This window comes from Anolis sagrei, chromosome 12, assembly GCF_037176765.1.
Source record: "Anolis sagrei isolate rAnoSag1 chromosome 12, rAnoSag1.mat, whole genome shotgun sequence".
Lineage (NCBI taxonomy): Eukaryota > Metazoa > Chordata > Lepidosauria > Squamata > Dactyloidae > Anolis > Anolis sagrei.
In genome coordinates this window covers 7,513,698-7,529,146 of record NC_090032.1, presented here as the reverse complement: position 1 = coordinate 7,529,146, position 15,449 = coordinate 7,513,698, and the positions used below count along the sequence as shown (strand labels likewise).

General features: G+C 44.2%; 1 protein-coding gene across 1 annotated transcript in view; it reads left to right on the top strand.

The window, feature by feature from the left end:
* Positions 1-14,774, top strand: part of CASQ1 (calsequestrin 1) — a 46,332-nt gene extending 31,558 nt beyond the window's left edge. Inside the window, exons 7-11 of the mRNA XM_060758133.2 lie at positions 2,303-2,348; positions 4,304-4,358; positions 9,234-9,334; positions 9,677-9,751; positions 12,193-14,774. Coding sequence (XP_060614116.2) covers positions 2,303-2,348; positions 4,304-4,358; positions 9,234-9,334; positions 9,677-9,751; positions 12,193-12,363 — 448 coding nt within the window. The 3' untranslated portion in view covers positions 12,364-14,774. The remainder of the gene's footprint in view (positions 1-2,302; positions 2,349-4,303; positions 4,359-9,233; positions 9,335-9,676; positions 9,752-12,192) is intronic.
* The last annotated feature ends 675 nt before the right edge of the window (positions 14,775-15,449 follow it).

The window sequence follows — 15,449 nt, the reverse complement described above, 5'->3', positions numbered from 1 at the left end:
CCTCCTTGGCTTCTCCACCCAGCCGCACTAACGAAGATTTGGCAGATCAGGGGCTTTGGTTGCCATGGCAGCCGCTCTTCCTCCCCCCCCCCCCCCTTTATATATTTTTTTGCCTGGCACTCGGTTGGCAAGAGGACTGGGATTAGGCTGCTTGCTTTTTGCAAAGCGACAGTCTCTCTTCTATTTCCCCCTTTCCTCTCCCGTGCCTCCTCCTCCTCCGCCTCTTCTTTCCTGCTCTGGCTTTGACCCACACCTACACACACCGACACCCACACACATCCTTCCATATTTGTGCAAAACAACCCCCCCCCCCCATCCTGAGATTTCCAAGGCAGATGCAACAAAAAAGCTCATTTCTCCATCTCTCTCCATCTCGTTCTGTGACTTCCCGATCCAGCTACCTTGGAAACGTTCAAGGTCACATTGCTTAGGAGTTAATGGGCTTAAAAGCCACATGCTTTGAAAGTCGCTGGCCTTGTTGATCTGCTGCTGATGCTGCTTCTTCCTAGTCACTCTCCACCAAAGAATTGTGGTGCAGAAAGGGGTTCTCGAGATCATCTAGTCCAACAAGGCATCCCATAAGAATCATAGGCTCATAGAGTTGGAAGAGACCGCAAGGGCCATCCTATCCAATCCTCTTTTGTCATACAGTCAAAACCAGGCCTGGGCAAACTTTCTAACCTGGGTGCCGCATGCTAGCACTCCCGGCTAGGAGGACTGGCTACCTGGTGATGGATGGAAGGAAGGAAAGAGGGAAGGAAGGAAGAATGAAAGGGAGGAAGGGAAGGATGGAAGGAGAAAAAGGGATAGAGAGAGGAAGGGAGGGAGGTAAGGAGGAAGGAAAGACCAAAGGGAAGGAAGAACAAAAGGGTGGAAGGGAGGAAAGAGAGAAGGAAGGAAGGACGAAAGGGAGGAAGAGAAGGACGGAGGTAAAGAAGGGCAAAAGGGAGGTAAGGAGGAAAGAAAGAGAAGGGAAGGAAGGAAGGAAGGTCAAAAAGGTGGAAGGGAAGGAGGAAAGGAGGACATGATGGAGGGATGGATGACTGGATGGACGGAAGGAAGGAAGGAAGGAAGGAAGGAAGGAAGGAAGGAGGAGGGAAAAAGAGAGAAGGAAGGAAGGATAAAGGGGAAGGAAAGGATGGAAGGAGAAAGAGGGAGGTAAAGAAGGGCGGAAGGGAGATAAGGAGGAAGGAATGAGAGAAGGGAAGAAAGGAAGGAAGGAAGGTCAAAAGTGAAGGATGGAAGGAGAAAGAGGGAGGTAAAGCAGGGCAGAAGGGAGGTAAGGAGGAAAGAATGAGAGAAGGGAAGGAAGGTCGAAAAGGTGGAAGGGTAGAATGAAAGGAGGGATGGATGGATGGATGGAAGGAAGGAAAGAAGGGAAGGATGGAGGAGGGAAAAGGAGAGAAGGAAGGAAGGACAAAAGGGTGGGAAAGAAGGAAGGATGAAAGGATGGAAGAAAAGGATGGAAGAAAGGAAGGAGGAAGGAAAAGAGGAGAAATGAAGAAAGGATGGAAGAGAAGGATGGAAGGAGAAGAGAGAGGGGAGGAAAGAGGGAAGGAAGGAAACACAAAAGGGAAGGAAGGAAGGTTGGAAGGATTAAAGAATGGAAGGGAAGGATGGATGGGAGGGAAGGAGGAAGGAAAGAGGGAAAAGAAGGAAGCACAAAAGGGAAGGAAGGGTGGAAGGATGAAAGGGTGGAAGGGAAGGAAGGAAAGAGAGAAGGAAGGAAGGAAGGAAGGACGAATGGGTGGAAGGGAATGGAGGGAGGGAAGAGAGATGGAAGGAAAGACAAAAGTGAAGGAAGGAAGGAGAAACAGAGAGAGAGGGAAGGAAGGAAGGAAGGAAGGAAGGAAGAAAGGGTGGAAGGAAAGAGAGGAGGGTGAGAGAAAAGGGGAGGTGAGGGAGGGAGGGAAGGAGGAAGGAAGGATGAAAGGGTGGAAGGGAAGGAGAAAGAGAGAGGGAAGGAAGAAGGAAGCAAAGAGAGAAGGAAAGATAGGATTGTGAGAAAGGAGGGCCTGAGAAAAGAGCATCTGGCCCCCGGGTCTGGGTTTGAATATATCAATAGGTACCACTCCAGTGGGAAGGTAATGTCGCTCCATGCAGTCATGCCGGCCAGATGACCTTGGAGATGTCTATGGACAACGCCGGCTCTTTGGCTTAGAAATGGAGATGTGCACCACCCCTCAGTGTTGGACTCAAATAGACTTCATGTCAAGGGGAAACCTTTGCCTTTACCTTAAGATGGCCATCCGATTAGTATATCCTGCCATACTAAACGTCTTTCTCTGTCCATTTCTTGCAGGCCAACACTGAGGAAACTCCAGCCGGACAGCATGTATGAAACCTGGGTACGTTCAAGGGAAGGATGGGGTCTGAATCCGTTTTCCCAGGATGATGGAGACATAAAATAGCTTGGATTCCTCCATCCAAGAGTCCCTAAAACTCAGTCCTTTGACTGTGAATTTGGGGCTTAATTACAGTTAGGATGCATTGCAATAGAATGGGAAAGGGCGACTAAAATGATCAAGGGTCTGGAGAACAAGCCCTATGAGGAGCGGCTTAAAGAAGAAAAACATCTATTCAAGGGTACCCATGTTTGCCAGGCAGCAAAACACAACAACATCCAGTCTGGAGTCCAAAACACCTGGAGGGCCAAAGTTTGCCCATGTCCGGTCTAATGGGACCCTCTATGTTCTGTATTTTCTTTGCATTGTATTCTTTCTCTAGGGCTGAATTAACTGCCTTGGCTCAATGCCATGAAAATTGAGGACTTGTAGCTTTGTAGGATATATTGATCTCTCTTTGTCACAACAAACTACAAATCCCAAGATCTATAGGATGGAGATATGGCAGCTAAAGTGGTGCCGAAATGCTATAATTCCTGCTTCTTGGCAGGATACTTTTATAGAGCCAACCCCAAAGCATGAATCATAGGATCATAGAGTTGGAAGATACCACATGGGCCATTTAGTCCAACCCCTTGCCATGCAGGAAAAGCACAATCAAAGCACCCCTGGCAGATGGCCATCCAGACTCTGTTTAAATGCTTCCAAGGAAGGAGCATGAAGTACAGTATGCAACTGAAAAGTGAAGTCAGCATAATGTAGTTTGAGTGTTGGATTATGAGTTAGAGTTTCGTGTCAGCCTAGGAAATCCATTGGTTGACCTTGGGAAAACCTCATAGAATCATAGAGTTGGAAGAGACCCCAAAGGTCATCTAGTCCGACCCCCTGCCATGCAGGAAAAGCACCATCAAAGCAACCCTAACAGATGGCCATCCAGCCTCTGTTTACAAGCCACCAAGGAAGGACCTTCGATCACACTCTGAGGCAGAGAGTTCCACTGTTGAACATCTCTCATGGTCAGGAAAGCAAATGCAAACCTTCTCTGAATAAGCCTTACAAAGAAAACCTATGATAAGGTGACCACTGGTCAAGAGGTCCCTGGTTAGAAAAAGATCGGGAACTACTGATCTAGTCCAATGCCCTGCTGTGCAGGAAAAGCACAATCAAAGCACCCCCAACAGATGGCCGTCCAAAAAAGCCTCCAAGGGAGGAACTTCCACCACACTCTGAGGCAGAAAGTTCCACTGCTGAACATCTCTCACAATCAGGAAAGCAAATGCAAACCTTCTCTGAATAAGCCTTACAAAGAAAACCTATGATACCTATGACTGCCCCGGAGTGTGGTGGAGGCTCCTTCTTTGGAGGCTTTTAAGCAGAGGCTGGATGGCCATCTGTCAGGGGTGATTTAAATGCAATAGTCCAGCTTCTTGGCAGAATGGGGTTGGACTGGATGGCCCATGAGGTATCTTCCAACTCTTTGACTCTATGATTCTAAGAATTTCCTGACTGTGAGAGCCGTTCAGCAGTGGAACTCTCTGCCACGGAATGTGGTGGAGGCTCCTTCTTTGGAGGCTTTGAAACAGAGGCTGGATGGCCATCTGTCAGGGGTGATTTAAATGCAATATTCCAGTTTCTTGGCAGAATGGGGTTGGACTGGATGGCCTATGAGGTCTCTTCCAACTCTTAGATTCTGTGATTCTATGATTCTAAGAACTTCCTGACTGTGAGAGCCGTTCAGCAGTGGAACTCTCTGCCGCAGAGTGTGGTGGAGGCTCCTTCTTTGGAGGCTTTTAAACAGAGGCTGGATGGCCATCTGTCGGGGGTGCTTTGAATGCAATATTCCTGCTTCTTGGCAGAATGGGGTTGGACTGGATGACCTGGTCTCTTCCAACTCTAGAATTCTATGGAAGAGGCCAATATTGACTCATGTTTCCTTGTTTGTGTGTTGATTCCTGCAGGAAGACGACATCGATGGGATTCACATTGTTGCTTTTGCAGAGGAAGATGACCCCGGTAAGTCAGTCCGGCCAATAGCCAAGAGGAGAATGTGAATGGGTTGTTGTAGGTTTTTCCGGGCTATGTGGCCATGTTCTAGAGGCATTTTCTCCTGACGTTTCGCCTGCATCTATGGCAAGCATCCTCAGAGGTAGTGAGGTCTGTTGGAACTAGGAAAATGGGTTTATATTAGGCCTGGGTAACAACAGAAAAATTTGTTTCTAAAATCGATTTGTATTTGGGGGGTTTTTTTGTTTCGATATTTAAAATAATTACAAAATTTTCCTTTTAAAAAGTTTGATATTTACGAAATTTCGTAAATGGTAAAAAATTAACGAATCGATTTCCGAAACAATAACGAATCGATTCGTTAATGGCGGACGCGACCGCGAAATACGCTAAAAAACCTCCAAAACCTTCTGAAGCTTCCCTCTCCCTCTGTTCTTGACTGTTGGTGTGATATTATAATTTTTTTCCACTAATTAAACCATAAATTTGGCCCAGACATGCGGAAATAATAACGAAACGACCTCAGAACAATAATGAAACGAATACAATAACAAAATACGAAGCATTTGCAAAACGTGTTTAAAAATTCGTTTTTTTTAATGATTGCTCCAGAATGGTTCGTTATCGTTTTGTAATTGGAAAAATTAACGAATTATTAACGAATTACGAATTAACGAAACGAAACCGCCCAGGCCTATTAGTGAGGTCTGTTGGAACTAGGAAAATGGGTTTATATATCTGTGGAATGACCAGGGTGGGACAAAGGACTCTTGTCTGCTGGAGCTTGGTGTGAATGTTTCAACTAACCACCTTGATTAGCATTTAATGGCTTGGAAGTGCTTGGGGGGAATCTTTTGTTGAGAGTGATTTGATGTGCCTGATTGTTTACTCTCTGTTGTTTTGCTGTTGTAATGTGAATGTAGCGACAACACAAAATCCAATGGTTCGACCTTACGTCAGGAAAGAGCATGCCAAGATAGACCAGAATAAATATGCTGAGCCATGAACAAAAAATGAAACAAAATCCACGGTCCAGAGAACAAAACAGGATAATCGCCTGTCTTGCACCAAGTGCCGGACAGCATTCCACTGCACTGGGTGATAATATCTCCATTGTGATTTGCCTATAGCATTCCAGTTTTTTTCCACCGTGTCCTGTTTGTGTTGTCTCAGAAAAACAGGATCACGTGGCAAGGAAAAAGCAAAGTGCAAGGTTTCTTTAAGAAGGCAGGTCAGGGATCCTGCCTGCTATATTCCCCCAAAATGCCAAAGTTTAGCTTGTTCAGCTTACGGAGGCAACAACGTTCAACAAGGCAGAAGGAAATTGCCGCGGGCTGGAAGTTTGCTCGCAGAGGAGCTTAGGAGAGCAAATGAGGAAATCTCCCATCTGTTTCTATATAGGCTCCAGAGTGCTGCTTTGAATTGCACACAAGTCCTAGGCAAAGGAACGTTATGATGATAATAATAACAATAGTAATAATAATTTATATATTGACATAATTTTTTTTTGTCGTGTCAGGAGCAACTTGAGAAACTGCAAGTTGCTTTTGGTGTGAGAGAATAGGCCGTCTGCAAGGACGTTGCCCAGGGGACACTCGGATGATTTATGTTTTTGTCAATATTTATAATAAAATATTATAATAATATAATTATAATAATATTTATAATTATAATCTATATATATATATATATATATATATATATATATATATATAAATGCTCTGTGCATAATGAGTACCTTAAAAACAAAAGAACCAATGAACGAAATCACACCAAATTTGGCAACAAAACGTCTTGGCCATCACTCAAAAAATTATGATTTTGTCATTTGGGAGTTGTAGTTGTTGGGATTTATAGTTCCCCTAAAGAGCATTCTGAACTCCATCAATCATGGCATTGAACCAAACATGGCATACAGGATTCCCTTGACCAACAGAAAATACTGGAAGGGTTTGGTGGGCATTGACCTTGAGTTTGGGAGTTGTAGCTCACCTACATCCAGAGAGCACTATGGACTCAAACAATGATGGATCTGGACCAAAGTTGGCACAAACACTCAATATGCCCAAATGTGAACTCTGATGGAGTTTGGGGAAAATAGAATATTGACATTTGGGAGTTGTAGTTGCTGGGATTTATAGTTCACCTCCAATCAAAGAGCATTCTGAACTCCATCAGTCATGGCATTGAACCAAACATGGCATACAGGACTCCCACGACCAACAGAAAACACTGGAAGGGTTTGGTGGGCATTGACCTTGAATTTGGGAGTTGTAGTTCACCTACATCCAGAGAGCACTGTGGACTCAAACAATGATGGATCTGGACCAAAGTTGGCACAAATACTCAATATGCCCAAATGTGAACTCTGATGGAGTTTGGGGAAAATAGAATATTGACATTTGGGAGTTGTAGTTGCTGGGATTTATAGTTCACCTCCAATCAAAGAGCATTCTGAACTCCATCAGTCATGGCATTGAACCAAACATGGCATACAGGACTCCCACGACCAACAGAAAACACTGGAAGGGTTTGGTGGGCATTGACCTTGAATTTGGGAGTTGTAGTTCACCTACATCCAGAGAGCACTATGGACTCAAACAATGATGGATCTGGACCAAAGTTGGCACAAATACTCAATATGCCCAAATGTGAACACTGATGGAGTTTGGGGAAAATAGAATATTGACATTTGGGAGTTGTAGTTGTTGGGATTTGTAGTTCACCTACAATCACAGAGCATTCTGAACCCCACCAACGATAGAATTGGGCCAAACCTCCCACACAGAACCCCCATGTGGGCCACAGCAATGCGTGGCAGGGGACGGCTAGTAATAATAATATAATTATATAATTATAATAACTAGCCGTCCCCTGCCATGCATTGTTGTGGCCCAATCTGTGTATATGTGTTTCATGTGTGTATATATCTGTGTATATGTGTGTTTGTGTATATATGTGTGTATGTGGTTTTGCGCATGCGGTGTAATGTATTTTTGTTGGGGGGTTTTTTACTGTGTTTTTCAGTGTTTTTATGAGTGATGGTCGCTTGTTGGCCTGATATTATATTGCTTTTCCATTTTATGTATTTTATTTTCTGGTTTTGTTATGCTTTTGTGTTATATCGTGTGTATTGTACTGATGGGTGTGGCCTCATGTAAGCCGCTCTGGGTCCCCTGGGGGAGATGGAGCGGGGTATAAATAAAGTATTATTATTATTATTATTATTATTATTATTATATTGTGTCCAAATTTGGTGTCAATTCGACCAGTGGTTTTTGAGTTATGTGAATCCCACAAACGAACATTACATTTTTATTTATATAGATTATTATTATTATTATTATTATTATTATTATTATTATGTAATTATATTATTATAATAGAATTATATAATAATTATAATATTATATAGTAATAATAATTATTTCATAATTATAATTATATTATTATTATTGGGAAGTGTCTGACATGTGATCCAATACAACAGCCTGGGGGAATCCTTTGTTGGGAGTTGTTAGCTGGCCCTGATTGTTTCTTGTCTAGAATTCCCCTATTTTTTTAGTCCCCCAGGCAGGAAGCAGCCAGGCTTTGAAGCTGCATGGCCATTCAATGCTAATGAAGATGGCCAATTGTGACAGTCACACTTGCCTCCAACAGACAAGAGTTCTTTCTCCCACCCTGGACATTATTCCACAGATATATAAACCCCACTTGCCTAGTTTCCAACAAACCTCACAACCTTTGAGGATGGCTGTGGTGGGTTTATATATAGAATCATAGAATCAACGAGTTGGAAGAGACCTCATGGGCCATCCAGTCCAACCCCATTCTGCCAAGAAGCAGGAATATTGCATTCAAATCACCCCTGACAGATGACCATCCAGCCTCTGTTTAAAAGCTTCCAAAGAAGGAGCCTCCACCACACTCTGGGGCAGAGAGTTCCACTGCTGAATGGCTGTGTGGAATGTCCAGGGTAGGAGAAAGAACTCACCTACAACCAAAGAGCATTCTGAACTCCACCAATGATGGAATTGAACCAAACTTGGCACACAGAACTCCCATGACCAACAGAAAACACTAGAAGGGTTTGGTGGGCATTGACCTTGAATTTGGGAGTTGTAGTTCACCTACATCCAGAGAGCACTGTGGACTCAAACAATGATGGATCTGGACCAGATTTGGCACAAATATGCCCAAATGTGAACACTGGTGGAGTTTGGGGAAAATAGACTATGGCATTTGGGAGTTGTAGTTGTTGGGATTTATAGTTCACCTACAATCAAAGAGTATTCTTAACTCCACTAACGATGGAATTGAACCAAACTTGGCACACAGAACTCCCATGACCAGCAGAAAATACTGGAAGGATTTCATGGGCATTGTCCTTGAGTTTTGAAGTTGTAGTTCACCTACCTCCAGAGAGCACATAATGATGGATCTGGACCAAACTTGCCCAGATACTCAATATGCCCAAATGTGTCCACTGGTGAAGTTTGGGGAAAATAGACCTTGGCATTTGGGAGTTGCAGTTGCTGGGATTTATAGTTCACCTTACAATCAAAGAGCATTCTGAACCCCACCAATGATGGAATTGGGCCAAACTTCCCATACAGAACCCACATGACCAACAAAAAATACTGTGTTTTCTGATGGTCTTTGGTGACCCCTCTGACACCCCCGGCAACCCCCTAGGGGTCCCGACCTCCAGGTTGGAAAATGCTGATTTAGGAGTTGATTGATAAACATCCGTTATGATCTGGGGATTCGTAAAAGTTTGCCAAGCAGTATCCGAAATGAAAGCAACCCCAGGCTGTTAGTATGGACTGAACGGAGCCTTGCCCACTCTCATGCCCTCTTCCTATGTCTCCTCTCTGGCTGCAGATGGTTATGAGTTCCTGGAGATCTTGAAGGATGTGGCCCAAGACAACACGGACAATCCAGACCTCAGCATCATTTGGGTCGATCCGGAGGAGTTCCCACTGGTGAACAGGCAACTGGGCTTTTTAGATGGGATGGATGCAAGAAGTTGGGGAAAGTTTTTGTTTCACTGAATTGATATCCTCTGAATCAACAATTCCCAACTTTTGTTGCTCAAGATGTTTGGGACTAAATTCCCAGATTTCCTAACAGTTGGCCAAGATGGCTGGAGTTTCCGTGAGATATTTATCGTGTCAGAAGCGAATTGAGAATACAGTTATAATATATAGAAAAACCACAAAGTTAGCATTATACTAAATGTCATAAGGGTCTGTATGACTATCTGTGCTTGTCTTTTTCTAGGTCTCACTCATCTTTTCTTCTCTTCTTCTTCCTCTCCTTCATAGCTGATCCCCTACTGGGAGAAGACTTTTGACATTGACTTGTCCAGGCCTCAGATTGGTATTGTCAATGTAACAGATGTAAGTATGTGCCTATATATGTGTGTATGTGTGTTGAGTCCCTCCTTTAGCTGGGTTCAGATTTTGAAATATGTGTATTTCCGTATACGAAGGTGGATCAAAATTTTTTGCCTCTGTGTCATAAAAACATTATTAATTGACATATAGGAGTAGAAGTTGCTCCAGATCCTAGCCTGAACTTTCCTCTCCAGAAAAGTAGCATTCAATATAGTCACCATCAATTTGGACACATTTGCACCATCGTTCAACCCAGGCATCCAAACCGTTTTGGAAAAAAATGCGGTTTTGCTTCATGATTCAAGTTGTTCAAGTCATTGAATCTGAAACCACGTACATTGTCTTTCAGAGATCTAAACAGGTCCAACTCAGAAGGGGCCAAATGGAAACCATTCTTCAAACAATGATGCTCAACCTTCTTTGGCCAGAAATGCAATGACGAGTCTTTCTTTGAGCTTCAGATTCGTGGTTCTAATAAGTCAATCGGAACAAGAAAATACTCTTATCAGTAGAGTAAGGTTACCTCTATCATATCATGCAGAGATAGTCCAGTAGCTGGGGGAAAAAGAAAAGTTAGAGCCATGGAGGCATTACTTTTTGACCCATCCTCGTACATTCATCATGAGATATCTTGGAGATGGGATCCAGGGGTATTATCACACCATGCTATTATAGTGTCATACCTATACTCCTAATTATGTCACACAATGTCATTGCACCCCAGACATTGCAGCTTCATGGTCAGGACTGTAGATATGTAGCTTCCTGATGCATGCGCACAAGTCTCTGATAGTAACGCCAACGTAATGCTTATGACATATCATAGGGATGTTGTCACACCATGCTGTTATAGTGTCACACCAATACTCTTGCCAATCCCTTGGCTTTGTCACACAACGTCATTGCACCCCAGATATTGCAGCTTGATGGTCAGGATTGCAGATTTGTGGCTTCCTGATGTATGCGCACAAGTCTCTGATACTTTCACCAACATAATGCTGATGACATATCATAGGGGTGTTATCACACCGTGCTGTTATAGTGTCATACCTGTACTCTTGCCAGTCCCTTTGATTTGTCACACAAAGTCATTGCACCCAAGAAATTGTCATGCTGCAGCTTCATGGTCAGGGATTGCAAATTTGTGGCTTCCTGATGCATGCGCACAAGTCTCTGATACTATCGCCAACATAATGCTTATGACATCTCATAGGGGTGTTATCACAACATGCTGTTAAAGTGTCATAGCTATACTCCTGCCAGTCCCTTGGCTTTATCACATAACGTCATTGCACCCCAGACACCGTTGTGTTGCAACTTCATGGTCAGGATTGCAGATTTGTGGCTTCCTGATGCATGCACACAGGTTTCCGATACTTTCGGTAATTTAATTCTGATGACATCTCATAGGGATGTTATCACACCTAGCTATACTCCAGACAGTCCCTTGGCTTTGTCACACAAGGTCATTGCACCCCAGACATTGCAGTTTCATGGTTAGGTTTGCAGATTTGTGGCTTCTTGACCCATGCGCACAAGAGTCTGAGAGTTTCGCCAACTTATGACATATCATAGGAGCGTTGTCACACCATGCTGTTATAGTGTCATACCTATACTCTTGCCAGCCCCTTGGCTTTGTCACACAACATCATTGCACCACAGACATTGCAGATTCATGTTCAGGATTGCAGATTTGTGGCTTCCTGATGCATGTGCACAAGTCTCTGATACTCTCGCCAATGTAATGCTTATGACATCTCGTAGGGGTGTTATCACACCATGCTGTTATGGTGTCATAGCTATACTTCTGCCAGTCCCTTGGCTTTGTCACACAACGTCATTACACCCCATACATCATTGTGCTGCAGCTTCATGGTCAGGATTGCAGATTTGTGGCTTCCTGACGCAAGCGCACAAGTCTCCAATACTTTCGCCAACTTAATGCTGATGACATCTCATAAGGGTATTATCACACCATGCTGTTATAGTGTCATAGCTATACACCCGCCAGTCCCTTGGCTTTGTCACACAACGTCATTGCACCCCAGACATTGTTGTGTTGCAACTTCATGGTCAGGATTGCAGATTCGTGTTTCCTGACACATGCGCACAAGTCTCTGATAGTTTTGCCAATGTACTGCTCATGACATCTCATAAGGATGTTATCACACCTAGCTATACTCCTGCCAGTTCTTTGGCTTTGTCACACAAGGTCATTGCACCTCAGACATGGTTGTGCTACAGCTTCATGGTCAGGATTGCAGATTTGTGGCTTCCTGCCGCCACACAATGTTTGCACCCCAGACATTGTTGTGCTGCAGGACCATTGAAAATGTGTTGTTATTGTTGTTGCTGGAAATAATCCATTAATGACTGCTTTGTCACTGCAACAGCCATTCAATAACTCCCTCACCTTCCTCCTCCTGATGTTCTTTGTCCCGCAGGCCGACAGTATATGGTTGGAGATGGACGATGAAGACGACCTCCCCACCACAGAGGAGCTCGAAGACTGGATAGAGGATGTGCTGTCAGGAGAGATCAATACTGAAGATGATGACGATGACGACGACGATGATGATGATGATGACGACGACGATGATGACGATGACGACTAGAGTTTAGAGCCTCCCGTTCTTTGCGAAAGGCAGACCCTGCCCGGGGAGGCCTACCTGCGTCGCCTCTTTTCCCAGAATGCCACGCAGGTGGATGCCACCACAGTGTGTCTGGCCTTGCACCAACACGGCGTGTGCCACCGTACCCTCACGAGAACGTATTTTTATATTGATCCTATTGACGTCAAAAGGTGTCCCTCCACCCTGTCCTGAGCATCTCTCGGTGACCCCATTCTGACCCCACAAAATCCTTCTGTTCTGGGAAGTCAAGTTTGGTCAAATAGGTTTTCCCTCCTTCTTTGCTCCGATATATTTGGTGCTCATTTCCTGTCTGCTCAAGCTTTTTCTTTGTGGTCCTTCATCCCATAGATAGCTGTAGTCCACTTTGCCCTTGTTGACTTGGCGAATTGCCCATTGTGAGTCAAGTCTTAAACCCTATCCTCTAGATTCCCAAGACTACAGCAACTTGGCAAATGCTCCCTATGGAGGACAAGCTAATAATAGTGGTTGTTCCCAAAGGGAGAGACACAGAAGACGGTCTCCATGGGGAAGGGAGGGGATTGACCACTTGGTAGACTTGGTAGAGCCCAATCTTCTGCCATGTCCACAGCTTCACCATCTCCTTGCTCCGTCGTGTAGCTCCCTTTGCTCCCCAATAATGCCCACCCTGCAATGTTGGGAAGAGTTGGGAAGCTTGGAAGACCCACACCAGGCTTTGCAATGTTGTGATGTTAGGCAGATGTTGGCTGGCGTCCGGTTGGTCCCAACTCAAGCAGAACCGATGTTGAATGGCGAGTCAACACATAGATAAACCCAGTTCTTCCAACCTTGGTTGGGATTCACAACTGGATTCAGGCCTATAACTCCTTCAACTCTCCACTAGCCATTGCTCAGTGGGGGGTTCTGGGACTTACGGTTCTTCAAAGTAATACAGTGTTCCCTCGCTACTTATTTATTTATTATTTATTTACTATATTTATATACCCCCTCTCTCAACCCAAAGGCAACTCGAGGCTTCCTGACACATGCGCACAAGTCTCTGATAGTTTCACCGTGATGCTTATGACATAACATAGAAGTGTTATCATACTATGCCGTTCTAGTGTCATAGCTATACTCCTGCCTGTCCTTGGCTTTGTCACACAACGTCATTGACCCCGGACATTGCAGTGTCATGATCTGGATTGCAGATTTGTGGCTTCCTGACGCATGCACACAAGTCTGATAGTTTGGCCAATGTAATGCTTATGACATATCACAGGAGGGTTATCACACTGTGCTGTTATAGTATCATAGCTATACTCCTGCCAGTCCCTTGGCTTTGCCACACAATGTCATTGCATCACAGACATTGCAGTTTCATGGTCAGGACTGCAGATTTGTGGCTTCCTGATGCAAGCCGCATACCGCAGTTCACTTTTCGTGGACTCGCTGTTTCGTGATTTTTTGTCTCCTGGCAAAGATGGAGTGTGGAAGGGGGTTTCGCCCTCTCCCTCGGGCAAAAAATAGAGAGAGGAGATACAAAGCAGTATGTAAATCATGGCCGTAAAGCCCCTTCCTTATAGCTACCAAAAAAAGGTGCTGATGAGTTGGTTTGGAATTGATTTCCGAATTTTCCGGAAAAAAGTCAGAATTTTCTGAAACTTCCGAATCATAGAATCAAAGAGTTGGAAGAGACCTCATGGACCATCCAGTCCAACCCCATTCTGCCAAGAAGCAGGAATATTGCATTCAAATCACCCCTGACAGATGGCCATCCAGCCTCTGCTTAAAAGCTTCCAAAGAAGGAGCCTCCACCACACTCCGGGGCAGAGAGTTCCACTGCTGAACGGCTGGACCTAACCATGCCTAACATATATATATATATATACATCCCTACTTTGCGGATTTTCACTCTCCCACTCCCGATTACTAGTGGGCAGCAGTCATGTCTCATACACAGAGATGTGTAGTCAAGCTGAGTGGCCATATTCAGCACAGCGATAAAATAGCAAGAACAGCTGGATACTTCCTGTTCTTCCTGAAATAGTGCCCCAAAAAACTCTTCCCCATGTGATTTCCTCCTTCTATGTCTATGGCTCACATCCTCTTTGGGCCTCATGATCAAATGCTCCATCCTTAAGGGTGTTTGGCTAATTTGTTTTGAAAATAAAGCTCTTTTCCCAGCAACGTGATGCCGAATTACTTGAAGATACATTTTTTCCCCTCGTAATATGATGTTACTTTGTCTCTTAGGGGGTCAATATTTGGTCTAAAACTATCTGTGATGTTTGGGGGAAAGGGGAGAATTGGTTGGGAAAGGTTGGGGGGAAACCCACGCAGCACCCGATGGGGGGACAATGTACAATTTGTATATTTTTCAACAACTTTGTACAGATCAACCAAAACAATTAAAAAAAATCAAACAACCATAACCCCAACTTGTGAATGCTTATTTCCTGGAATATATGGTTTCACAGCATCTTTAGTTCAGCATTTCTCAACTGGGGGGGGGGGTCATGAAGGGGTGCCAAAAACCATCAGAAAACATAGTATTTTCTGGGATGTAGTAGGTTTTTTCGGGCCATATGGCCATAGTCTAGAGGAATTCTCTCCTGACGTTTCGCCTGCATCTATGGCAAGCATCCTCAGAGGTAGTGAGGACTATTGGAACTAGGAAAAAGGGTTTATATATCTGTGGAATGACCAGGGTGGGACAAAGGACTCTTGTCTGCTGGAGCTAGGTGAGAATGTCTCAACTGACCACCTTGATTAGCATATAATGGCCTGACAGTATTTTCTGTTGGTCATGGAGGTTCTGTATGGAAAGTTTGGCCCAATTCAATCCATAGTAAGGTTCTGAATGCTCTATGATTGTAGGTGAACTATAAATCCCAGCAACTACAACTCCCAAATGTCAAGGTCTATTTCCCCCAAACCCCACCAGTGTTCTCATTTGGATTTGGGCATACTGAGTATTTGTGCCAAGTTATGCCCAGATCCATCATTGTTTGGGTCCACTGTGCTCTCTGGATGTTGGTGAACTACAACTCCAAAACTCAAGGTCAATGCCCATAAAACCCTTCCAGTGTTTTCTGTTGCTCATGGCA